The sequence below is a fragment of the Pseudorca crassidens genome, chromosome 7 (genome assembly GCF_039906515.1).
Source record: "Pseudorca crassidens isolate mPseCra1 chromosome 7, mPseCra1.hap1, whole genome shotgun sequence".
Taxonomy (NCBI): domain Eukaryota; kingdom Metazoa; phylum Chordata; class Mammalia; order Artiodactyla; family Delphinidae; genus Pseudorca; species Pseudorca crassidens.
Genome location: NC_090302.1, coordinates 68,492,005 through 68,519,007, shown reverse-complemented (window position 1 = coordinate 68,519,007; position 27,003 = coordinate 68,492,005). Strand labels below are relative to the sequence as shown.

Genomic DNA, 27,003 nt, shown 5'->3' with positions numbered 1-27,003 from the left:
CGTACAGTAACATCTTTCCTCTCTCTCACTCATAAAGTTATCCCCAAAATTCTGTTGGACCACTGCAGAGTTTTATTTTTAGGTCTGCCCCACCTTCACAAAGATTCGAGGCTGCTTGCAAAAATACATCTGATGTAAGAGGATAAAATGACTAGTTTGAGAAAATTCAGCAAAGGATGGAAAGGAAAGGAAGAGAGTTAGACTAGAGTAAGGTGAGTGCAGATTCCAGTGCTGTGATTGCTGGACAGGGTTACAGATTTGGCTCTGAACTCCCCAGTACCAAAAAATAAAGATTATCGTTTCCCTGATGCACGGATTTCTCAGTTTCTCGGAGGAAGCCTGACTCTTCCCAGTGCTGAGATGTGAAAGATTTTTCTCCCTTGATTCCTCCTAAAGAGGACACTGGATCAGCCAGGATAAGGTTCTACTGTGAGCAACCAAAACCCCAAAATAACAACAGCTTAAGTAAGATAGAATTTTCTGTCTCTCCCAAGTCTTTTTAGGCAGCCCGGAGCTAGAATGGCTCTTGATGGGTGTCAGAGGTCAGATCCTTTTATACTATTTCCCCACCTCATGGTCTAAGATAGCTGTTCAAGCTCTGGCCAAAATGTCCCCATTCCTGGCAGCCAGAAGGAGGAAGGAGTGAGGAAGGTTACACCTCCACCCTTCAAAGATACATCCCAGAAGTTGCAGAGAATACTTCCCATTCCATCTCATTGGCCAGAACTTCATCCCATGACCACACCTTGTTACAAGGAAGGCTAGAAATAGTCTTTATTCCAGACCCAGGTAAAAGTAGGCCTTCTATCACTAAAGCACAAGGGCGGTATATTAGGTTGCTAGGGCTGCTATAACAAAATACCACAGGCTGCGTGGCTTAAACCACCGAAATTTATTTCCTCACGGTTCCGGAGGCTGGATATCCAAGATCAAGGGGCCTACAGGTTGTTTTCCTCTGAGGCCCCTCTCCTTGCAGATGGCTGCCTTCTTGCTGTGTCCTCCCACGGCCTTTCCTCCGTGCATGCACATCCCTGGTGTCTCTCCATGAGTCCTAATATCCTGTTCTTATGAGGACACCAGTCGTATTGGGTTAAGACCCGCCCTAATGTCCTCATTTTAACTTAATCACCTCTTTAAGGGCCCTATCTCCAGTCACAGCTAAGGTCCTGGGGGTTGGGTCTTCAAAATATGAGTTTGGGGAGACACAATTCAATCCATAACAGGCAGAATAGATACTAGAGAACACGCAGAAGCTGTTGCCAGCATCCCCGTAACTAGATAAAGAATAAATTCTTTGGAGCCATTTGTTCTGTCTCCCCTTTGAAATCCAAGTCTCCTTCAAATCAAGAGTCCCAGAACTTAGTGCAATGCTTTCTACCTAAAAAGAACTCAGTGAATACTTGCAGGTGGTCATGGTCACCACCCAAGGAATTCCAGCTCGAGCAGAGAAAGGCAGCCAGGATTCCTGATTCTCCACCACCTGCTCTTCCCACCAGGCTGCACTGACTCCTTCAAGATCAGACAACCAGAATGTGGAAACTTACAGTTCTATGTCTTAGGCTCAGATTTTCCATGTCAGAGATTACAAGGCCCTAAAGCAGTCATTGGTACCCTGGTTTTACAAAATTCTAGGGATTCTGTGGAGACCCCAGTAGATCTCAAACTACCTTAAGCTATCACGAGACATTTGAATTTTTTCAGGATCATTTTGCCTTGTTTTTTTTCTATAGACATGCTGCAGAAGCTTTAGGAGGTAAGGATGGATTTTTGCAAGGTCAAAGCCAGGATGCCGCAACTCCAGGAAAAGCTGGAAAATCAGTGGCCAGCCTCTCCCGGGGCCGAGACAAATGAGCATGCCAGCAGCCCCAGCTTGGGCAAAGGCAAATCGAGCCCCCAGACTTGGAACAGAATTTTTTCCCTCTAACCAGCTTGCAAGCTGTTGCCCACTGAACCAGAGTGAGATTGCACTTGGCAAAAAGACAAAGAGAATTTCCCCTGAAATATGCTGACAACCTTGCTCCCCAGGCACCTCTAGAATCCTCCGAAGGGTTCTGGGCTCCTGTACTTCTCTATAGCAAGATTTGTCCCCAAGAGGCCGTGAAGTCCCCACGGAGAGCACTGTTTGTACAGCCTGAGACCCAATCTCTTCTCCTCGTCCGTTTCTGCCCTAGCAACAGCAACCTCTAATGCAGATTTTGGAAGCCGTACAATAGAGCTAATTGTTTGTGTTGGACCAGTAGTATGTTTAGAGCTTATGTATCTAAACAGACAATTATTTTCTGCTATATTCTAGGGGTACTGCCTGCCTGGTGACTTTGGCAGATTGAGAAAGGAGCTAATCCGTAGGTTATAAGCACAAGGGTTATTGATGAAATGTCACCATCTGTTGGTGTCATTAAAATGATATGAGTCATAAAGAGTTGCTTTTGTTTTTTCTCTGAAAAAGGTTAGCTTAGAGTTTAGAGAGGAGTTGCTCGATTGCAGATGGCAGTGGGGGACCTGACTGGGGGGAGTGTCAACTCTGGAAGGGGGAGGAGCCTTGATGAGCTCATCAGATCAGCCTGATGGGTCTTCAAGGAAGTGCTGGCATCCTCTATCTGAATAAAACCACCTACCTTGCATGAGACAGGGTACTTATTAGGCAGACTGCAAATTCTCAACTCTCCCATGGTCCTCCCTATTCCTGAGGCATCTACCAGGTGGGGAGGGGAAAGTCATTCATTTGGATTAAACAAGAAAGATCGTATCTGGGAGGGAACAGCTAAAATGCGCCTGTCTCCTAATCTTCACTGGTCTGATTACACAGAGATTATTCATGTAGTCAACTGACAGCTTGGGAGGCTGGTGAGCCCAGCAGGGAGTGGTACTCTCTACATCCGCTACATCTTCTGGGAGGACGATGAGTTGGCTCAGAAGAGGAACCAGGGGCAGCACGCCCAAGCTTCTGTCAGGGATGTGAGCCCTCGGGATAAGTAAAAGAAGCAGTGGATGAACCCGCATGAACTACATAGCAAAGGAAACAGCTTTTGGTTTTGTTGACTTTCTCTGTTGACTTCCTGTTTTCACTTTCACTGATTTATTTTTTTTTCTCACAAACATGTTTTTTATACAGCAGGTTCTTATTAGTTATCTATTTTATACACATCAGTGTATACATGTCAATCCCAATCTCCCATTCATCCCACCACCACCCCACCCCCGCTTTCCTCCCTTGGTGTGCATACATTTGCTCTCTCCATCTGTGTCTCTATTTTCGCCTTGAAAACCGGTTCATCTGTACCATTTTTCTAGATTCCACATATATGCGTTAATATACGATATTTGTTTTTCTCTTTCTGACTTGCTTCATTCTGTATGACAGTCTCTAGGTCCATCCACATCTCTACAAATGACCCCATTTCGTTCCCTTTTATGGCTGAGTAATATTCCATTGTATATATGTACCACATTGTCTTTATCCATTCGTCTGTCGATGGGCATTTAGGTTGCTTCCATGTCCTGGCTATTGTAAATAGTGCTGCAATGAACATTGGGGTGCGTGTGTCTTTTTGAATTATGGTTTTCTCTGGGTATATGCCCAGTAGTGGGATTGCTGGATCATATGGTAATTCAATTTTTAGTTTTTTAAGGAGGCTCCATACTGTTCTCCATAGTGGCTGTATCAATTTACATTCCCACCAACAGTGCAAGAGTGTTCCCTTTTCTCCACACCCTCTCCAGCATTTGTTGTTTGTAGATTTTCTGATGATGCCCATTCTAACTGGTGTGAGGTGATACCTCATTGTAGTTTTGATTTGCGTTTCTCTAATAATTAGTGATGTTGAGCAGCTTTTCATGTGCTTCTTGGCCATCTGTGTGTCTTCTTTGGAGAAATGTCTGTTTAGGTCTCCTGCTCATTTTTTGATTGGGTTGTTTGTTTTTTTAATATTGAGCTGCGTGAGCTGTTTATATATTTTGGAGATTAATCTTTTGTCCATTGATTCATTTGCAAATATTTTCTCCCATTCTAGGGTTGTCTTTTCGTATTGTTTATGGTTTCCTTTGCTGTGCAAAAGATTGTAAGTTTCATTATGTTCCATTTGTTTATTTTTGTTTTTATTTCCATTACTCTAGGAGGTGGGTCAAAAAGGATCTTGCTGTGATTTATGTCAAAGAGTGTTCTTCCTTTGTTTTCCTCTAAGAGTTTTATAGTGTCCGGTCTTACATTTAGGTCTTTAATCCATTCTGAGTTTATTTTTGCATATGGTGTTAGGTAGTGTTCTAATTTCATTCTTTGACATGTAGCTGACCTGTTTTCCCAGCACCCCGTGTTGAAGAGACTGTCTTTTCTCCATTGTATATCCTTGCCTCCTTTGTCATAGATTAGTTGAACTTTATTGATTTCTGCCCTAATGTTTATTATTTCTTTTCTTCTGCTTACTTTGGATTTAATTTGCTCTTCTTCTTCTAGTTTCCTAAGGTGGAAATGCAGATTACTGATTTTAGATCTTCCTTCTTTTCCAACATATTGCATAGCAAAGAGATGGGGAGCATAAGAAGTATATTTAATGAGGATCCAGACGACCTGAATAAACCGCGCTGACTTCCTAATTCTGCCTTATTCCCTAATCCTCTTATTTCCCTCATATTTGGTGTTTAAAATTCGTTCACTCACTGCCAAGGACATACATGAAAGAGAAAGAACCTTTTTCAGCATGGCTTAAGAGTAGCTTTTTTTAATAATTTTTTTTAAATTTTAACTTCTGGAGAGAAAGTGGGGGTGATTGTGTAAACAACTACAAATCCTTTTGGCAGTACTAGGGTGTAAATTATAAATAATAAGCATAACATGGGCTTTCCTGGTGGCGCAGTGGTTGAGAGTCCGCCTGCCGATGCAAGGGACACGGGGTTCGTGCCCCAGTCCGGGAAGATCCCACATGCCACAGAGCGGCTGGCCCATGGCTGCTGAGCCTGTGCTCCGCAATGGGAGAGGCCACAACAGTGAGAGGCCTGCGTACCACACACACAGAAAAAAACAAAAAAACATAACATACAGCAAGTCGGGCCTCACACCCAGCCCTGCCTCTAGTCTTATCCTTTTCCTCTAAGACAACTTGCCCAAGCCTGGCCCACTTACCACCTCCCTAGGGAGAGAAGTGCTGGGGGGATTCAGTGCTGCTTGAAATAGCACAGGATGCTGGAAGCAAGAGCCATGGGTGGGGGGCAGGGGGGAGGGCAGGAGCTGTATGAAGCCTGTGTGGGTTATTTATATGATCTCAAAAGGAAGCATCCATGGAAATGTTCCTATTGATATTTTTAGACCTGACGCTTGGTCCTGCTGCTGCACTTTCATTTTTAAACAAGCAGAGAAGGGAGTGATTGATGCTGTCTGCAGTGCTGTTTCGGAGGCTTGGAGGGCCCATCTGACAGGCTAATGGTCATCCTGCCAGGCCCTGATCCACCTTCTGTCCCTTCTAGCTCTGGGACCTCAGAAGCTGCTGACCTCAGCAGGCAGCGAATAATACGCTGGCCGCTTGCTGCCAGGTCAGAAACTCTGAAGTTTACCCCCTGGCTCTGCAGCCCTGTGTGCTCGACCCCCACAGGTTTAGCATCCTCTACTTCCATACTCTGTTTCTCTGTGAATGCATATATATGTTTGCATAATAAGCCTTTGGCCGGAAATAAAATGGTTTCGAATTTAACGAGGTGATTAAGCAGGTTAGAAACTCACAACCACACAATAATCCATGAACTTAACTATTCCAGGGTCACTGAAGGGAGTTGAGTATTGTTACCGACTGATTTCTGTGGTTACTTTCATTTGCCCACTCCAAATCAGTGTTCTAAAAAAATGATTTTTAATTATTTTAATTTAAAAAAATGTATTCCCAAGGATACTGAATCCTGTGGCTTTCTCCTCAAGAAGAGAGAAGAAAGTTGGCATTGGGGTCTTTTGCTCTGCAGGTATGGTTTCTCCTAAGTTCATGGATCAGAGTCCACTCCAGTTGAAGGATCAGTTCAGGAAAGTGAGAAGCTGGAGAGTGTTCAGGGAAGGGAAAGACAGTTCTTAAATTCTCATGGCTGAGCAATGCATTGTTTGTTCCTGGGAGTCAGACTATGACAAGGTGGGGTTCTCTTACAAACCTAAAAATTACATGGATGAAGCAGCTGAGATGACCCAAGAAAACTCCTAATGAGATCCGGAACTTCTCTCCTTGCTTTGTGGCCTGCAGATGTTATTGTCTTTTTTGTTCATTTTCTCTCTCTCTCTTTCTACAACAGACCACAGAGACGGGTGAAGACGAGGAGGACCAGCCTCTCAGCCTGGCCTGGCCTTCCGATACCCACAAGCAAGTCACGTTCCTGATTGTTTTCCCCATAGTGTTTCCTCTCTGGATTACCTTACCTGATGTTCGCAAACCTGTGAGTAGAGCATTTTTTTTTTTTTTGAAATGAATTTCTTGTAAAAAGCGCAGCATATAGCAGTATGCACAGCCTGCTTCTACTTGTCTTAAAAGGAAAAGGGGGTGACGTATACACATGTATATGCATATATATGTGCCTGAAATTTCTCTGGACAAATACACAATAATAGTGATGGTTCTGGCTGTTGAAACTACGTAATGAACGGCCCCAAAACTTAGTGGTAATGAAATGACAACCATTTTATTCTGCTCGTGGATCCTGTGGACACGTTGGGGATGGCTGGTCTCTGCTCCACAGTGTTTGGGGCCTCAGCTGGGAAGACTCAGGTGGCTGGGGGCTGGAATCATCTGGAGATGTCCTGGCTCACGTTTCTGGCACCTGGGCAGAGATGATTCAAATTCTGGGCTCAGCTGGGACTGTCTACTGGAGAGCCTAACGTGGCCTCTCTACGTGACTAGGGTTTTCTCACGGTATGGAGGCGTCAGGATAGTCAGATGTCTTACATAAGAGATCAGGACTCCAAGAGTGAGTGTTCTAGCAACACAAGGAGAAGCTGCATTGTCTCTGATGGCCTAGTCTCAGCAGTCACAGAGTCACCTCCACTGAACCCTACTGCTCAAAGCAGTCGTAAGTCTGTCTTGATTAAAGGGGAGGAGATAAGAAGTCTCCCTAGAATATATCAGTGTCCTATAGCATATGACACCCTTGATGGTAGCAGTTTCAGAGAACTTGCGACCATGGTTTAAAACCACTACGGTGATTGTCTCTGCAAAGGGGAACTGAAGGTCTGAGGCAGAAGGGTGACTCACATTTTGTTGAATATTTGTGTACGTGAATTATTCGTTCGATTCAAAAAATAATTTACAGAAATGCTTTCGTCTGGTGTAAATGCCTGTATGTCTGATCTGCTCCCACCAGTATTATTATCATTACCATAATCAATATTATTATCTGCCGCTATTATGTACTGGATGCTGTGAACACAATACCATCTTATAATCAGCAAAGTACAATCTGAATGTAGATCAGATCAAAAGAACATCCTTTCCCAGTAGTGTCAAACTGGGTTCCTGGGCCACTGTCCCAAAGGGTGAAAGAACTAATGAGAGATAAGGAGAAACAGCTCTACTTTTTATTATGGCCCTATACACACACGTACTCATTCAACAAACGTGTGTACCTACTATGTATCATGCTCTATCCTTGGTATACTCCATAAATTCTATTGTAAATCTCAGAAAACATCTAGTATGGGCATATACATATATATATATATATATATGCCTGCACTATATATATATAATTATATATATATATATATATACACATATAATTGGCATAAGTATAAAGAAACTTAGGCAAAAAGTTAACTAGCTCAAGCCTGGTCACTTCCTAGGGCATAGAGCTGAGATTCAGACCCAGGCCCATGTGACCACACAGCTTGGGCTCTTCCTCATATTTCTTTTTTTTTTTGGTGGTACGCGGGCCTCTCACTGCTGTGGCCTCTCCCATTGCGGAGCACAGGCTCCGGACGTGCAGGCTCAGTGGCCATGGCTCACGGGCCTAGCTGCTCCGCAGCATGTGGGATCTTCCCGGACCGGGGCATGAACCTGCGTCCCCTGCATCGGCAGGCGGACTCTCAACCACTGCGCCACCAGGGAAGCCCCTCTTCCTCATATTTCTTGACGCCAGAAGGTAGAAATCTGAAAACATTATTTCTAAAAGCATTTGGAATAGAATACTGTGGTAACATCCAGCATAATGTAGCATCCCTCTTCAAGAGCCCTGTGATGATCACACCTTCCTCCCTTGAAAAAGACTGGAGAAAAATCCTGTCTCGTTACCCTGACCTAGAAATAATCCAGCCTGATAGAGAGCCTTGTCTTGTCAAGTACAGGCCAGGAATGACCCCTCATTTAAGGACTCCTGACATTAGACAATTCCTAGGAAAGGGTGAATGTAGCAGGTGTGGCTCACTTAAGGTGCTATCCGGGTTTCTTTGTTCAAGATGCTGTTACAGAGCATCTGCTGTATGCAAAGGCCTGGCTTCCTGGAAACCTGCAGCCAAATAGCTGGAATGCGTTCGGTTTCTTCTTGGCTCCCATCACATTAACATTTCTGAGATGTGTGTGCTCACATGCACTCACCCATCATCCTCTCTGTCTCTCTCTCTCTGTCGCCATTGCTCTGCTGTTTAGTCCGATGCTTTTGCTTAACTCAGGGAGGAAAATCAGGGAGACAGACAGGGTTTTCTAAATCCCCACAGCAGGCCTAGAGTGATATGGCCCAGAGTAGAGGGGTCTGGTTCACTGATAAGACTGACTGATGTTATCAAGTAGATAACTAACAAGGACCTGCTGTATAGCACAGGGAACTATACTCAATATCTTGTAATAACCTATAAGGGAAGAGAATCTGAAGAAGAATGCATATAATATATATTGGGTTGGCCAAAAAGTTCGTTCGGTTAGTGAATACATTGTTCAGTAAAATTCTTGGTGAAAATGAAAAATGTGTCTTTTATTTTCACTTAAAGCTGAACAAAATTTTTGACTAACCCAATATATAACTGAATTGCTGTACTGTACACCTGAAACTAACACAATATTATAAATCAACTATACCTCAATTTTAAAATTTTAATAATAGTTTTAAAAATAAATTTTTAGGGCTTCCCTGGTGGCGCAGTGGTTGAGAGTCCGCCTGCCAATGCAGGGGACACGGGTTCGTGCCCCGGTCCGGGAAGATCCCACATGCCACGGAGCGGCTGGGCCCGTGAGCCATGGCCGCTGAGCCTCCGTGTCCAGAGCCTGTGCTCTGCAACGGGAGAGGCCACAGCAGTGAGCCTGCGTACCGCAAAAAAAATAAATTAATTAAAAATAAATAAATTTTTAACAAATGAGTGATTGATGTCAGCACACAACTGCTGAAGCCATCAGGAAGATGTGCAGGAATGGGAGGAAGCTGCCTATGACTCAAGGCCCTAGAATCTCAGGGTTGCATGGGACTTTTAGAGCAAAGGCTGGCAAAGTGTTCGTCCCCTCCGTGATCTGATCTGATAGGTCAAGGAAACTGTTAGGGAAGATCAGAGTTCTCAACCTGTAACTCCTAGACAGCAAACAGGATTCCACCATGGCTGTAGTTACCTGGATCGAAACAGAGGCTGATACTCTTATCCTGAGGGGTTCAAAGCAAGCAAATACAGCTGAACATGATGTCCCCCCTGTAGTACTGCTGACTGGTCATTCGCTGAGCAGCATCCCGTGGGAGCCAGCCCCTGCAGCGTGCGCTGGGGTAGCCAATGGGGCTTTTCCTCACTGCACCCCCAAGGGCCATCCCTGGATGGACTGGATTTTTTTCTGTTTCTTTCTGAGTATACCATGTGCTGTTCCAAGCAGAAATGAGACTCCTAGGTAGAACACTGGGTGTTTCTAGATTTCCTCAGCAAATATTTATTGAGCACCTATTATATGCCAGGCATCAGGCTTATGCCCTAAAAGAGATATAAAGACACATCAGTCACAATTTCCATTTTTAGGATGCTCTAAACTCAGTAGAGGAAACAAAGCATGACCACATAGAACTACAGAGCAAGATTGCACAGCTGTCCTAGTGAGAGCAGCTAGACTCGAACCCAAGTCTCCTGACTCTGGAGCGTTCTCATGCTACCATTTACTACAGTGGCTTTTCCCACACGATTCATGAGCTGTGCAATCATGGGAAAGTTACTTCTCAACTCTGGACCCCATATTTCCTCCTCTGTGAAATACAGGAGTGGAGGAAGCTCTCTAGATTCACTGCCAGCGGTGACATTCTGTGATTCAGGAAAGCATAAAGAGATAACTATCAGTACAATATTGCTAATTTAAGGTGACCATATATCCCCGTTTGCCTGAGATAGTCCGAGTTTACTCTCAAAGCATGCCGGTTTGAGTTATATGGTCATTCTTTGCGTACATGAAATGCCGAACGAAAGCATGCCGATTGATACAAAGGCCAGTAGGTGGCTTCTTACTCATGCTCAGCTGAGTTTCATTAGGCTTGATCTTGTGTCAGTTAGCTCTTGCTGTGTAACACACCACCCCAAAACTTAGTGGCTTAAAACAACACGCATTTTTTTGGCCCATAATTCTATGAGTCGGTGATTTAGGTGGGGCTCAGCCTGACAGTTCTGCTACTTACTTATACGGCTGAGGGCTGGTTGGTATAGGCGTGTGTCAGCTGGAACACCTTGTCTCTGTTCCACTGGTCTTGTATCCTTAAGCAGGCTAGCCTGGGCTTATTCACATGATGGAGTAGTGAATGTAGTGAAAATGAAAGAGTAGTGAAAGTGAAAGCCGCAAAGCCACAAAGATCTAGTTCAGAATCTGCACACTGTCATTTCCACCACATTCTATTAGTCAATGCAAGGCATAAGGCCAGCCCAGATTCAGAGGCTTGGGAAATAGACCTCATCTCTTCATGGGAGGAATTGCAAAGTGATGCGGTCATTTTTGCAGTCTGCCATGGTCCTCATGTCCTGCCACAAGGGCCTCTTGAAAAATTATCTAGGGAGAGGAGAGACAGAAGAGAAAACTATCAATTAATAGACACTTGCTACTCCTCAGAGCCTGGCAGCTCTGCCTCCTGAGTAGTTTTTGAATTACCCACGGAGATGAGCATCACAAACCTTGACAATAATTACAATGAAAACACGATTTTTTTTAACATCTTTATTGGGGTATAATTGCTTTACAATGATGTGTTAGTTTCTGCTTTATAACAAAGTGAATCAGTTATACATATACATATGTTCCCATATCTCTTCCCTCCTGCATCTCCCTCCCTCCCACCCTCCCTATCCCACCCCTCCAGGCGGTCACAAAGCACCGAGCTGATATCCCTGTGCTATGTGGCTGCTTCCCACTAGCTATCTACCTTACGTTTGTTAGTGTATATATGTCCATGCCTCTCTCTCGCTTTGTCACAGCTCACCCTTCCCCCTCCCCATATCCTCAAGTCCATTCTCCAGTAGGTCTGTGTCTTTATTCCTCTCTTACCCCTAGGTTCTTCATGACATTTTCTTTTTCTTAAATTCCATATATATGTGTTAGCATACGGTATTTGTCTTTCTCTTTCTGACTTACTTCACTCTGTATGACAGACTCTAGGTCTATCCACCTCATTACAAATAGCTCAATTTCATTTCATTTTATGGCTAAGTAATATTCCATTGTATATATGTGCCACACCTTCTTTATCCATTCATCCAATGATGGGCACTTAGGTTGTTTCCATCTCCGGGCTATTGTAAATAGAGCTGCAATGAACATTTTGGTACATGACTCTTTTTGAATTATGGTTTTATCAGGGGATATGCCCAGTAGTGGGATTGCTGGGTCATATGGTAGTTTGTAGTTTTTTAAGGAACCTCCATACTGTTCTCCATAGTGGCTGAACCAATTCACATTCCCACCAGCAGTGTAAGAGTGTTCCCTTTTCTCTACACCCTCTCCAGCATTTATTGTTTCTAGATTGTTTGATGATGGCCATTTTGACTGGTGTGAGATGATATCTCATTGTAGTTTTGATTTGCATTTCTCTAATGATTAATGATGTTGAGCATTCTTTCATGTGCTTGTTGGCAGTCTGTATATCTTCTTTGGAGAAATGTCTATTTAGATCTTCTGCCCATTTTTTGATTGGGTTGTTTGTTTTTTTGTTATTGAGCTGCTTGTAAATTTTGGAAATTAATCCTTTGTCAGTTGCTTCATTTGCAACTATTTTCTCCCATTCTGAGGGTTGTCTTTTGGTCTTGTTTATGGTTTCCTTTGCTGTGCAAAAGCTTTGAAGTTTCATTAGGTCCCATTTGTTTATTTTTGTTTTTATTTCCATTTCTCTAGGAGGTGGGTCAGAAAGGATCTTGCTGTGATTTATGTCATAGAGTGTTCTGCCTATGTTTTCCTCTAAGAGTTTGATAGTTTCTGGCCTTACATTTTGGTCTTTAATCCATTTTGAGCTTATTTTTGTGTATGGTGTTAGGGAGTGATCTAATCTCATACTTTTACATGTACCTGTCCAGTTTTCTCAGCACCACTTACTGAAGAGGCTGTCCTTTCTCCACTGTACATTCCTGCCTCCTTTATCAAAGATAAGGTGACCATATGTGTGTGGGTTTATCTCTGGGCTTTCTATCCTGTTCCATTGATCTATATTTCTGTTTTTGTGCCAGTACCATACTATCTTGATTACTGTAGCTTTGTAGTATAGTCTGAAGTCAGGGAGTCTGATTCCTCCAGCTCCGTTTTACATTCTCAAGATTGCTTTGGATATTCGGGGTCTTTTGTGTTTCCATAAAAATTGTGAAATTTTTTGTTCTAGTTCTGTGAAAAATGCCAGTGGTAGTTTGATAGGGATTGCATTGAATCTGTAGATTGCTTTGGGTAGTAGAGTCATTTTCACAATGTTGATTCTTCTAATCCAAGAACATGGTATATCTCTCCATCTATTTGTATCATCTTTAATTTCTTTCATCAGTGTCTTATAATTTTCTGCATACAGGTCTTTTGTCTCCTTAGGTAGGTTTATTCCTAGATATTTTATTCTTTTTGTTGCAATGGCAAATGGGAGTGTTTTCTTTGATTTCACTTTCAGATTTTTCATCATTAGTGTATAGGAATGCCAGAGATTTCTGTGCATTAATTTTGTATCCTGCAACTTTACCAAGTTCATTGATTAGCTCTAGTAGTTTTCTGGTAGCATCTTTAGGATTCTCTATGTATAGTATCATGTCATCTGCAAACAGTGACAGCTTTACTTCTTCTTTTCCAATTTGGATTCCTTTTATTTCCTTTTCTTCTCTGATTGCTGTGGCTAAAACTTCCAAAAGTATATTGAATAAGAGTGGTGAGAGTGGGCAACCTTGTCTTGTTCCTGATCTTAGTGGAAATGGTTTCAGTTTTTCACCATTGAGGACAATGTTGGCTGTGGGTTTGTCATATATGGCCTTTATTATGTTGAGGAAAGTTCCCTCTATGCCTACTCTCTGCAGGGTTTTTATCATAAATGGGTGTTGAATTTTGTCAAAAGCTTTCTCTGCATCTATTGAGATGATCATATGGTTTTTCTCCTTCAATTTGTTAATATGGTGTATCACGTTGATAGATTTGTGTATATTGAAGAATCCTTGCATTCCTGGAATAAACCCCACTTGATCATGGTGTATGATCCTTTTAATGTGCTGTTGGATTCTGTTTGCTAGTATTTTGTTGAGGATTTTTACATCTATGTTCATCAGTGATATTGGCCTGTAGTTTTCGTTCTCTGTGACATCCTTGTCTGGTTTTGGTATCAAGGTGATGGTGGCCTCGTAGAATGAATTTGGGAGTGTTCCTCCCTCTGCTATATTTTGGAAGACTTTGAGAAGGATAGGTGTTAGCTCTTCTCTAAATGTTTGATAGAATTTGCCTTGTGAAGCCATCTGGTCCTGGGCTTTTGTTTGTTGGAAGATTTTTAATCACAGTTTCAATTTCAGTGCCTGTGATTGGTCTGTTCATATTTTCTATTTCTTCCTGATTAAGTCTTGGCAGGTTGTGCATTTCTAAGAATTTGTCCATTTCTTCCAGGTTGTCCATTTTATTGGCATAGAGTTGCTTGTAGTAATCTCTCAGGAGCTTTTGTATTTCTGCAGTGTCAGTTGTTACTTCTCCTTTTTCATTTCTAATTCTATTGATTTGAGTCTTCTCCCTTTTTTTCTTGATGAGTCTGGCTAATGGTTTATCTATTTTGTTTATCTTCTCAAAGAACCAGCTTGTAGTTTTATTGATCTTTGCTATTGTTTCCTTCATGTCTTTTTCATTTATTTCTGATCTGATTTTTATGATTTCTTTCCTTCTGCTAACTTTGGGGTTTTTTCTTCTTCTTTCTCTAATTGCTTTAGGTGCAAGGTTAGGTTGTTTATTCAAGACGTTTCCTGTTTCTTAAGGTGGGCTTGTATTGCTATAAACTTCCCTCTTAGAACTGCTTTTGCTGCAGCCCATAGGTTTTGGGTCGTCGTGTCTCCATTGTCATTTGTTTCTAGGTATTTTTTGGTTTCCTCTTTGATTTCTTCAGTGATCACTTCGTTATTAAGTAGTGTATTGTTTAGCCTCCATGTGTTTGTGTTTTTTACAGATCTTCTCCCGTAATTGATATCTAGTCTCATGGCGTTGTGGTTGGAAAAGATACTTGATACAATTTCAATTTTCTTAAATTTACCAAGGCTTGATTTGTGACCCAAGATATGATCTATCCTGGAGAATGTTCCATGAGCACTTGAGAAAAATGTGTATTCTGTTGTTTTTGGATGGAGTGGCCTATACGTATCAATTAAGTCCATCTTGTTTAATGTATCATTTAAAGCTTGTGTTTCCTTATTTATTTTCATTTTGGATGATCTGTCCATTGGTGAAAGTACTGTGTTTGGGGTCTCCTTTTCACAGGCTGCAGGTTCGTAGTTCCCATTGTTTTTGGTGTCTGTCCCCAGTGGCTGAGGTTGATTCAGTGGGTTGTGTAGGCTTCCTGGTGGAGGGGACTAGTGCCTGTGTTCTGGTGGATGAGGCTGGATCTTGTCTCTCTGGTGGGCAGGTCCACATCTGGTGGTGTGTTTTGGGGTGTCTGTGGACTTATTATGATTTTAGGCAGCCTCTCTGCTAATGGGTGGGGTTGTGTTCCTGTCTTGCTAGTTGTTTGGCATAGGATGTCCAGCACTGTAGCTTGCTGGTGGTTGAGTGAAGCTGGGTGCTGGTGTTGAGATGGAGGATCTCTGGGAGATTTTTGCCATTTGATATTAAGTGGAGCTGGGAGGTCTCTTGTGGACCAGTGTCCTGAAGTTGGCTCTCCCATCTCAGAGACACAGCACTGACTCCTGGCTGCAGCACCAAGAGCCTTTCATCCACACGGCTCAGAATAAAAGGGAGAAAAAGTGGAGAGAAAGAATTAGTAGAAGTAGGAAGAAAGAAAGAAAGAAAGGAGGGAAGGAAGGAAGAAGGAAAGAAAGAAAGGAGGGAGGGAGGGAGGAAGGAAGGAAGGAGGGAAGGAAGGAAAAAGGAAAGAAAGAAAGAAGATACAGTAAAATAAAATAAAGTAAAATATAATAAAGTTATTAAATTAAAAAATATTTAGAAAAAAAAAGGGACAGATAGAACCTTAGGACAAATGGTGGAAGCAAAGCTATACAGACAAAATCTCACACAGAAGCATACACATACACACTCACAAAAAGAGGAAAAGGGGAAAAAAATCATAGATCTTGCTCTCGAAGCCCATCTCCTCAATTTGGGATGACTCGTTGTCTATTCATGTATTCCCCAGATGCAGGGTACATCAAGTTGATTGTGGAGCTTTAATCCACTGCTTCTGAGGCTGCTGGGGGAGATTTCCCTTTCGCTTCTTTGTTCTCACAGCTCCCAGGGCTCAGCTTTGGATTTGGCCCTGCCTCTGCGTGTAGGTCGCTGGAGGGCGTCTGTTTTTTGCTCAGACAGGACAGGGTTAAAAGAGCCGCTGATTCGGGGGCTCTGGCTCACTCAGGCCGGGGGGGGAGGGAGGGGCACGGAGTGCGGGGCGAGCCTGCGGCGGCAGAGGCTGGCGTGACGTTGCACCAGCCTGAGGCCTGCCGTGCGTTCTCCCGGGGAAGTTGTCCCTGGATCCCGGGAACCTGGCAGTGGCGGGCTGCACAGGCTCCCCAGACGGAGGGTGTGGATAGTGACCTGTGTTCGCACACAGGCTTCTTGGTGGCAGCAGCAGCAGCCTTAGCGTCTCATGCCCGCCTCTGGGGTCCGTGCTTTCAGCCGCGGCTCGCGCCCGTCTCTGGAGCTCCTTTAAGCAGCGCTTTTAAACCCCTCTCCTCGCGCACCAGGAAACAAAGAGGGAAGAAAAAGTCTCTTGCCTCTTCAGCAGCTCCAGACCTTTTCCCAGACTCCCTCCTGCAGGCTGTGTTCACGCAGCCAACCCCAGTCCTCTCCCTGCGCTCCGACCAAAGCCCGAGCCTCAGCTCGCAGCCCCGCCCGCCCCGGCGGATGAGCAGACAAGCCTCTCGGGCTGGTGAGTGCTGGTCAGCACCGATCCTCTGTGCGGGAATCTCCCCGCTTTGCCCTCCGCACCCCTGTTGCTGTGCTCTCCTCCATGGCTCTAAAGCTCCCCCCTCCGCCTCCCGCAGGCTCTGCCCGCAAAGGGGCTTCCTAGTGTGTGGAAACCTTTCCTCCTTCACAGCTCCCTCCCACTGGTGCAGGTCCCGTCCCTATTCTTTTGTCTCTGTTTTTTCTTTTTTTCTTTTGCCCTACCCAGGTACGTAGGGGGTTTCTTGCCTTTTGGGAGGTCTGAGGTCTTCTGCCAGCATTCAGTAGGTGTTCTGTAGGAGTTGCTCCGCGTGTAGATGTATTTCTGGTGTATCTGTGGGGAGGACGGTGATCTCCACATCTTACTCTTCCGCCATCTTCCCCTCCCCGATTTTTTTTTAAGGTATACATCTAGTTTCAGAGTAAATAATACTCCCACTTGCTTTTATTTACACTTCATTTATATGCAAATTATATGACAGTGCTTGTTGAATTATGCATTCTTCCAGCTCAGATAATTAATGGTGGGCTTCACTTTTATAGTTTTTTTAAATTAATGGCTTTTAGAAGTACAAGAACTGAAATGCAAACCTTAATGAGGAATATGTCTTTGATGAAAATTGAAAATAATAAAGGAAGCAAAGACCCCAAAAGTTTTATTTTCTCATGGCCTAGGATGGATGTTCTTACAAAACAAGAATGCATCTCATGAGATATCAAAATATGACCCATCAGAGCTAGGAAGGTGCTTCAGAACCCAGCTAGGTTTTTGCAATTTCTGTCATGCATTGGTTCATTCACCAAGTATTTATTGTGTCTACTATGTACCAAGCACGGTTCTAGCAAGGATGGAGTGATTGAGGCCCTGAGAAGTTGAGTGACTTGTCCAAGCAAAACCAGCTAATAAGAAGCAAAGCCAAGACTCTAGGCCATATCTCTGCAGTCACTTTCACCTCCCTGAGTTTGTTTTCTTAACTCTTAAAAATCAAAATGAGCTTAATATTGTCTAATAACATCTGCCATTACTATCCAAGCACTTGTTCTGTGCCAGGCAGTTTGCTAGACACTTCATGTGTGTGGAAATCCTCAGAACTACTAGACATTGTTATTCCTCCCATTTTACAGAGAAAGTAACTGAGATTTAGAGCGATTAAATAATTTGTCTCAGGGCACAGAGCTGGTAATTGATGAGCAAGGATTTCAGTACTGGTCATAGTAATCCAGAGACCATACTTTTAATCTTTAACAGGATTGCTTTGGAGAACTCTGTTAAATATGTATGCCGCAGAACCTTGCACAGAGGAGATGCTTAGTGAATATTTGTCGAATTTAAATAAGTTAGGAGATAGCCAATTTGTGCGACCAGCTAATGTCCAGTAATGTTTTTTAAGCCAAGAAAATATCACTCTGATGTACTAAAAACTTCTAATGAGAATATTAGCTGTCAATTATACAAGTAAACCATTACATTGGAACCAAATGGACACATGTGCCAGCCAACACATGGATACAATTTGCTTTTTGCTAATTGGTATGAGGTCCATCCCAGCAGATGTCAGGATGAACCGCCATTACTAACCATAAATTGACACATCAGACCTTGGCTTCAGGAGCTCTTTTCTTCCTTCCAATGAGACTGGTAACTAAATAAGAGTACACGTGCTACTGGGCAGTGATAACTGGAATGAGACCACAGAGTCCAAAGAAGGGAAATAGTCCAGAAAAAAACGAAAGAAGGAATTACCTGGGCTGTGAGATTGGAAATGGTAAGGTACTTTGACAGTCGGGGAAACACTTAACCAAACTGTTGATGCATGAAAGGTTGATGCTTCCAAAGCAGGAACAATATGGGAGGCTGGGTGAGGCAGACGGTTGTACAGCTGGAATGCTAGTCTGTATTTCCCTGAGGCTCTTTATTTGCTGACATTCAGAGCATAGGCTAGTATTATGATGATGATGATCATTATGTGTCCAAAGTCGGGTATATTTTGAGCATTCTCGGCCCTGTCTTTCTTTAGGAATGAGTATAACCTAGATTCCTAACATCTAGGAATGCGTGCTTATATAGTCAGAGAGGCCTAGATTTGAATTTCATGTCTAGTTCAAGATCTGGGTACAGCGTAAGTGCCCAGCCTTTACCTACCCCTAGTTAATGATGAAGACCTGAAATTTTACAAAGAAAAAATATTTTTAAACCTTTTTTTCAATGAGTTCCTAATCCAATACTAGGTACCTTTAGATGTCCACTAATGACTAATTGGCTTCTTCATTAAGACGCATAAGCATCAAATTTTGAAACACAGAGGTTTTCAATAATATGTTGGTGTAAACTTAGCACCTTTAAATCCTTAGTCCGATTCCTTACTTTCTGCCTTTTGACTGGGAATGGTCTATGGTTCAGGGATGATATTTTTTAGATGAGAAATATGTTCAAATAATTTGATTCTGACTTGTGATGCTGTATCAATGAACAGACATGCAAAGGTACAAAAAAATTAAACAATAATAAAATAATAGTTACATACTTAGTAAGTGAGCTAACCTGGAAAGGGGCCATACCTATGAAATGAGGACTCTCCCAGGATATCCAGTCCACGTGCCATGTCATAAAGTGTGGAGATGGTACTCTGTTCCCTCCCAGGATGCTCAAAGTCAAGCTAAGGATTGGCTACTGCTCAAACCACATGGGTGGTCCCACATCACAAGAGGGGGCCCTTCTCTCCCCTGTGATAGAGCATGGCGTGGGAGATGAAGCCCTCATCACACCTAGGATCCTGAAACAGTGACTTGCGGCCAGAGGAAAAGAATAGGGACTCTAATCATCTGAATGCCTTGCCTGGGAAAAATTGATTTCTTGGCACTGGCAATTCCAAGGCTCAGGGAATCTGGTCTCCAGAATCCAGCTGAACCCCTTGCTTTAAAGGAATTTGCTTTCGAAGTGAATGTCTCAAGCTCCACTTTGAAAATTTGATGACTTTTTTCCCATAACCCATTAAATAGTGCTTAGGTCCCCAGAAGGAGTCTGAGTCTTTGGCTGAAATATTTTCCTTCGAAGAAAGGGAAGGAGTAGGGGGAAGCATTTAAGAATAAGGTTGTGGCTACTCACCGTCGTTAATGCTTTCCCCAATTTAATCAAGCCCACTGGTCTTCCAGACATCCCAGCTAACAAAAGGCCCAAGAAAAACCACAACCATTGAAAGAAAGAAATGGTTATTGTGAAATTTAATAGAACCATGTGAATGATAATGAAAACATATATTAAAAACTTGAAATTAATAGAGAGAACATAAGCCTGTTTGGGGCAATAGACTGTGTTCATCGTTAAAGATATTCAAAAGATTACCATATACAGGTTTACCTTTTCCTTTTAATGAAGCTCTCAAAAGCCATGGCAGAAGTGTTCTATGTGACTGCCCAAGGTCAGCTCTTCAGACAAGTGAGATAGCTTTCATCCAGGTCAACTCCAGGATTCATTTCTCTGGACAAAATTGGATGGCGTTATCAAAGCAAAAAATGAGATTGTTTCTCAAAGTGGAAAGCTTTGAAAGAAAAAGTGTTTGGCAATGATAAATGAGAGACTCTCTGAGAGCATCCTGTTATCTGAGCATGTTTTAAACGATCCCAGTTTTGCAAAAAGGGCATCAACAGGACACCACTACCATCCGGTGCAAGCGTGGGTTTCCCTATAGTGGGATGGATAAGAAACACTGCATTTTGAGTGTCTGATTTTGGCTGATGTTTGAAAGAAACTTTAAAAGTGCTCATACTATAAGCCTGAGATTGCACAAAGCCCAGGGCTAGAAGCATAATTGGATAGAACATAGTTAGGGGTGGAGAACAGGAGAGAAAGCATTCCCAAGAACATCTACTGTGCCACCCCCGTGGAGAGCAGCACAAGTGAGCATCTGCTGTTGATACTTGTGTGGCTCCAACGTCCTGGAGACTGGCCATCCTCAGGAATCTGTATTAATTGTGGTGATGGCTCCTTCTGTGTGGCTTTTCCTCATAATTCATGGGACCGTAAAATGAGCCAGTGTATTTTGGAAACTATTGCTCCTTCTTGCTAAATGTAATTAATCCCGTAGGCTTTCTGGCATATGGATTATTAGGATACATGGGTTGAAACAATAGAAACTGATTCTCATGAAATTGAAGAGAAGGTAGAAAAGGGAGCAGGAGAGGGAGAGAGAATGTGGGGAATTGAGGGACTGAAGGCAAGACTGAGAAACCAAGCCTTGGAAAGGGCAGGAGCAGAGAGCCTCTGAGAAACCAGCAACAGGAACAGACATTCTCTTCAAAAGACTTCCATCTCAGAAACTAGCTTTGGGATGGTTTGGCTTCCACCAATTTCACATCCTCAAGAGAGAATCTTAACGTCCCAGCTTGACCAACGCTTGGTCATTTATTTTGATTGCTAATTCTACCAGGACTGCGGGCAGTGAGGGAGAAGTTGCTGAATTGGTGGTCTTGGCTTTGAGCTATCAGATCACCTCAGTTAGCACTCACATTCTCTCCTCTTTCTGGTTCTCTTTCAGTCATCAAGGAAGTTTTTTCCCATCACGTTCTTCGGCTCCATCACCTGGATCGCAGTATTCTCTTACTTGATGGTCTGGTGGGCACATCAGGTAATGCCTTGAGAGTGACACACATCTGCTTGGATTTTCTCTTGGTTGCTAAGTGGCTAACCAGTGTGTTTGCTTTCTGAAACTGTCACAACAGTATTGCATCTAACAAATTACATATTCCAGGACTGAAGGAATTTATTCCACTTAACTTTCCCTTGTCTCCTGGCCCTTCCCTATAGTGTGGACTCAAATCGGCACAGCCCCAGACAGCCATGTGGAGGAAAGGCAAGTCTCACTGCTTCTTGCCCTCTACAGCCTGAAGCCAGGCCAACCCAGGCCTGGAGGAATGTCAGAGTTTTTCCTGGCTCAGCAGCACTTACTCTCTCTTGGGCAGCCACTCACCTCATGTTTTCATCCAACTGGCTCTTAGGGAAAGAACTGGAGACAAAATGGTCTCTTCCTTGAGCCTCCATTTACAAAAATGATGATGTATTTCCCTTTTACTACTTTTAATTCACTACCAGCCATAATGCCCATCACCAGAATAAACTCTCAGGAATTGTTCGTTGCAACACATGAATGGAGGAATGCGATGCAAAGGTCTTACATTCTCAAAGATAGTAATGGTTACCATTATTGATTGAATGTATACTACATGCCAGGTAATTCACATCCCTTTGTCTTTGTACATGGGTATAATTTCTATGAGGGAGGTACTATTATTATCCACAGTTTACAGATAAAGAGTTAAGCTTAGAGCTAATTAAAAAAAAAATGCCCAGGATCATTTAGGTAGTAAAAAGCAGGACTGAGATTCTAACCCAGCACTCTGCAGCTCCAAAACTTATGCTTTTAATCTCTATTATAAACTACATAAATTCCAACTGCCCACTTGTATTCTTTGTCTAATATACCCTTAAAATTATTATACTTAACAGAAATAAAATATAGCAATTTGAAATAAGGAAATATACACCAAGGACATATGTGGATAGACTTCTCAACAAATGCTGCTGGAATAATTGGATTTCTATATGCCAAAATAAATGAACTTAGACATTTACCACCTGCGATACTCAAAACTTAACTCAAAAAAAACAAAAAATAAAAAAAACTTAACTCAAAATGCACGATAGTTCTAAACGTAAGAGCTAAAAACATCTAGAAGAAAACAGAAAATCCCCATAACCATGGGATAGGCAAAGAGTTCTATGATATAACACCAAACCATGATCCATTAAAAAAAAAAATGATTAACTAAATGTCATCAAAAGTAAAACTTCTGCTCTTCAGAAAACCTCATTTAAAAAATGGAAAGACAGGCAATTCCCTGCCTGTCCAGTGGTTAGAACTCTGCGCTCTCACTGCCGAGGGCCCAGGTTCAGTCCCTGGTTGGGGAACTGAGATCCCATAAGCCACGTGGCACAGCCAAAAAAAAAACCCAAAAAATTGGAAAGACAAACCACAGACTGAGAGAAAATATTTTCAAATCATACTCTCTGATAAAGCACTTGTATCCAGGATATATAAAAAGCTCTTGAAGCCCAATAATAGAGAAGGCAAGCGTCTACAGGCATCTTAATGTTTAAGATGGACAAAAGATTTGGGTAGATATTTCACCAAGAAAGGTATGCAAATGGCTAATAAGCACAAGAAAAGATATTCAACATCGTTATTCATTAGAGAATGCAAATTAAAACCACAGTGAGATACCACTTCACACTCACTTGGATGGACATAATCAAAAAGACAGAAAATAACAAGTGTTAGAGAGGATGTATAGAAATTGGAAACCTGATATATTTCTGGTAAGAATGTAAAACACTGCAGCCACTTTGTAGACAGCTTGGCAGTTCCAGAAAATGTTAAGCATAGAGTTACCACATGATCCAGTGATTCCACTGTCTATATACCCAAGAGAAATGAAAACATCTGCACAATTTATATGCAAATGTTCACAGCAGCATCATTCATAATGGCCAAAAAGTAGAAACAATCCAGGTGTCCATCAACTTGTATGGGTAAATAAAATGTGGTATATCCACACAGTGGAATATTATTCTACAATAAAAATGAATGAAATACTGATACATGCTACAGTGTAAATAAACCTCTAAAATATTATGCTAAGTGAAAACAGCCTGTCACAAGAGATCACATGCTGTATGATTCCATTTATATGAAATGTGAATAACAGGCAAATCTGTAGAGGCAGAAAATAGGTAACAGTTGCCTAGGGTTGGGGGGGTTGGAGGGCAATGGGAAGTGACTGCTAACGGGTATAGAGTTTCTTCTTGGAATGACGAAAAATTGAACTTAAATTCTGGTGATAGTTGCACAACTCTATAAATATACTAAAAAACCGCTGAATCATATACTTTAAATGGGGGACTTTTAGGGTATGTGAATTATATCTCAATAAAGTTGTTTAAAAATAAACATAAGGGGCTTCCCTGGTGGCGCAGTGATTGGGAGTCCGCCTGCCGATGTAGGGGACACGGGTTCGTGCCCCGGTCCGGGAGGATCCCACATGCCACGGAGCGGCTGGGCCCGTGAGCCATGGCTGCTGAGCCTGCGCGTCCAGAGCCTGTGCTCCGCAGCGGGAGAGGCCACAGCAGTGAGAGGCCCGCGTACCACAATCAATCAATCAATCAATAAAAATAAACATAAGATACCACTTCACAGCCATTAGGATGACTACAACCAAAAAGACAGACAATAACCATTTGTTGATGAGGATGTGGAGAAACAGGACTGCATATATTTGTCAAAGCTCACAGAACAGTATGCTCTTTTTAAAGGGTGAATTTTACTGTATGGAAATTACACCTTAATTTTTTCAGAAAGAAGATATGGCATCACTAACAAAATCCACTGGAAATGTTGGCTGATAAACCAAGCATTATTCCTACAAGATATTTTATATTATTCCTATCACAGTTATTTTACTGACATTTGACCTCAGATTACTCTTCCTTAATATTTCCAAAAATCCTGAAGAAATCCCCTGAAGAAGTTCTGTTTGCCCCAAAGTCATTATTTTCTACATTTGTTGAAAGATGTTTGCTACCGATACCCAGCAGAAATCATTGCAGAAGGTAAGCTGCTTCTCAGCCTCCAGATTTCCAGGCTAAAAGGAGTGTTTGTTTGCCATTTATAGATATATAATGGCCTTTCCTAATAATCATTTTTATTCTTCCAAGTACTGATAAAGGGAAAAAAGTTATTTTTTTCACTTATTGGAATATATTGTTTTCTAGATATTTCTCCTTAGTCATCCTAGGAAACATCATCCTACAGGCTTCCATCTCTTTCTCTACTCTTTAATGATTATCTTCATTCCACAATCCTGTTTCCTTTTCATTCCCTTGTAGATAAATACAAACACAATGCCTGGAACAATAATAATTACTAAAAAAAAGCCCAGAAATATAAAGTGCATAAAGAGAAGCCTTACTAGCAAATAATGAATGAGAAGTTCCTCTTTCTTTTCTCCAAAGAAGTGCTTTTCTCTTTCAAAATATCCAGACAGCTGATCAAAATAGCAGATTCTGTTCTAAGTCTGTAGCTGTAATTCTGTCACTTGTACTTCTAAACTGTAAAAGCTATAAAGATAACAAGTGCACCATGTGGTGCTCAACTATTTTGTTATCCACAGTTTTACCAATAATAAATGCTAGTTAATACAATTATTTGGCTACTGTTTGGCCAAAAATAAATGCCCTTCACATAAAACACTTTGTGCATACTTTCCTTTAGTTTGGGGAGTTTTTTGTTTTTACATCTTGAATCTTCATCTTAGTAAATTTCATGGGTGAAGAAAACCTGTGATTCAAATCTATCCCTCATCTAGTTAACTGGATGTTAATTCTCGGTTAATGCTAAGAGGCAGATACAACCTCACGTCTCATTTAGCCCGTATGCCATTTTGCAGATCCTCACTGAACCACAGCAAGGAACTGGGTCATGGAATATGGGAGCAGCACTGGACATGGATTCTGAGTGGCCTCGCTATTTATTTCTATTAGAAAACAAAGGAATTTCCCCCAAGAGACTACTGAGGTCCTTTCTAGCTGTAAACTCCTCTGATGCTCCCCGATTTGATCAGAGTGCTGTCCCATCCATGCACCCATCACCTTGCCTCTGACTCGCCAAAAGCCCACTTCAGTGAAATAGACTCACAAGGAGCTTCTGAAAACAGGTTCTCCTTCAGTGAAAGTGTTTCTAGAGCCACCCAGAGTCATCAGGGTTTTGATGTACAGTGAAAATTCGTCATGATTCATGTGACTTCCCACTTTGTAAACTGACCCTGCTAAACCAGCTTCTGTCCCTGCTGCCGGAACCCTGAGGGTTGCACGCTGATATGTTGGAGAGGGACAGGAGTAGGGTCTGAGTTATCACAGCTGATATTTATTGAACATTTTCTTTATGCCTGACACTAGTTGCTATTTGCTTTATATGCATCATCACATTCAATCGTCCCAACAACTCTGAGGGTAGATATTATTATCCCCATTTTACACATGAGAAAAACTGAGACTCAGGGAAGTTGGCCACTGTGCCCAAGGAGTGGCAGGCTAGGATTTGCACCCAGGGCTTTTTGTACCCCATGCTAGCACTCTTAACCACACTACCATTAACACCTCTCTTCAATTTCTGCAATTTTCTGTCGGTAGCGGCATTCAAACTCCAGATACAAATTTTTTTTAATAGTCACTGCTTTAAAACTCCCTCTAAGATTTTAAATTACTAAGAACGTATTAGATAGTCTGGAACTTATTGAGGGCGACAATCATTTAGTCAGCATCTTCACAGTCTTTGAAAATGTTTCACTCCACGGACTTCCCTGGTGGCGCAGTGGTTAAGAATCCTCCTGCCAATGCAGGGGACACGGGATCGAGCACTGTTCCAGGAAGGTCCCACATGCCACAGAGCAACTAAGCCCGTGCGCCACAACTACTGAGCCCACAAGCTACAACTCCTGAAGCCCACGCTCCTAGAGCCCATGCTCTGCAACAAAGAGAAGCCACCACAACGATAAGCCCGCACACCGCAATGAAGAGTAGCCCCCGCTCACCACAACTAGAGAAAGCCCATGCGCAGCACCAAAGACCCAATGCAGCCAAAAATGAATAAATAAATAAATTTGTAAAAAGAAAATGTTTCACTCCAAATCTAACAAAAAATGTCATCAGGGAGAATATTTTGCTCAAATAGGGCACTTTTGTACAAAACTCTTGTTTAACTTTTTCTAGGAGAGTCAGTAAAAATCATGCTAGTAAAATCATCTAAGTATGCAGATTGATTTGTTTATTCAGCAAATAGGTATTGAGAGCCTACTATGTACCAGGCTATGTTCTGCTTATTAGGGAGACCATAGTGATTAAGGCCATGACCCTGCTCACGTAGATGTCACTTTCTAATGGGGAGCAGTGAATCTGTGCACCACGAGGATAGGTAAACTAGTTCAGCTCACCAGGCTCTAGAGCAGGCATGACCATCAAAATAAAAATAGCTCCCAGCTATGTTTTTAAGCTAGTGGGAACCGGGCTATTCCTATAAATCGAAACAGAGATTTAGAAATAGGTTTATTCTAGAAATAGACCCAGAGACATAGAAAACAAACTTACGGTTACCAAAGGGGAAATGGGGGGAGGGATAAATTAGGAGTTTGGAATTAACATAAACACACTACTATGTATAAAATAGACAACCAACAAAGACCTACTGTATAGCACAGGGAACTATACTCAATATTTTGTAGTAACCTATAAGGGAAAAGAATCTGAAATATATATATATATATAAAACTGTACACTTGAAACTAACTTTGCTGTACACCTGAAACTAACACAGCATTGTAAATCAACTATATTTCAATTTTTTTAAAAAGAAATAAGTTTATTCTATTCCCCCAAAACCTTTATTCTTACATGCTACTTTGGCCCTTTACATTTTCT

The 27,003-nt window shown here is 42.1% G+C and overlaps 1 protein-coding gene and 1 long non-coding RNA gene across 6 annotated transcripts in view; one reads left to right on the top strand and one right to left on the bottom strand.

Annotated features, from left to right (window-relative positions):
• SLC24A2 (solute carrier family 24 member 2) overlaps positions 1-27,003 on the top strand; it is a 246,140-nt gene that overhangs the window by 208,095 nt on the left and 11,042 nt on the right. For all 4 annotated transcript variants that reach the window (XM_067744485.1, XM_067744487.1, XM_067744484.1 and 1 more), the window contains 2 exons: positions 6,262-6,402; positions 21,014-21,103. In XM_067744485.1, coding sequence (XP_067600586.1) covers positions 6,262-6,402; positions 21,014-21,103 — 231 coding nt within the window. The remainder of the gene's footprint in view (positions 1-6,261; positions 6,403-21,013; positions 21,104-27,003) is intronic.
• Positions 6,624-21,862, bottom strand: LOC137227873 (uncharacterized). Of its 2 annotated transcripts, none has more exons than XR_010945036.1 (3): positions 19,837-21,862; positions 9,552-10,952; positions 6,624-6,783 (listed from the first exon to the last, which is right to left on the bottom strand). It is a non-coding gene; the product is annotated as an uncharacterized lncRNA (long non-coding RNA). The 2 variants fall into 2 exon arrangements; XR_010945037.1 differs by lacking the exon at positions 19,837-21,862 and adding an exon at positions 19,585-19,671.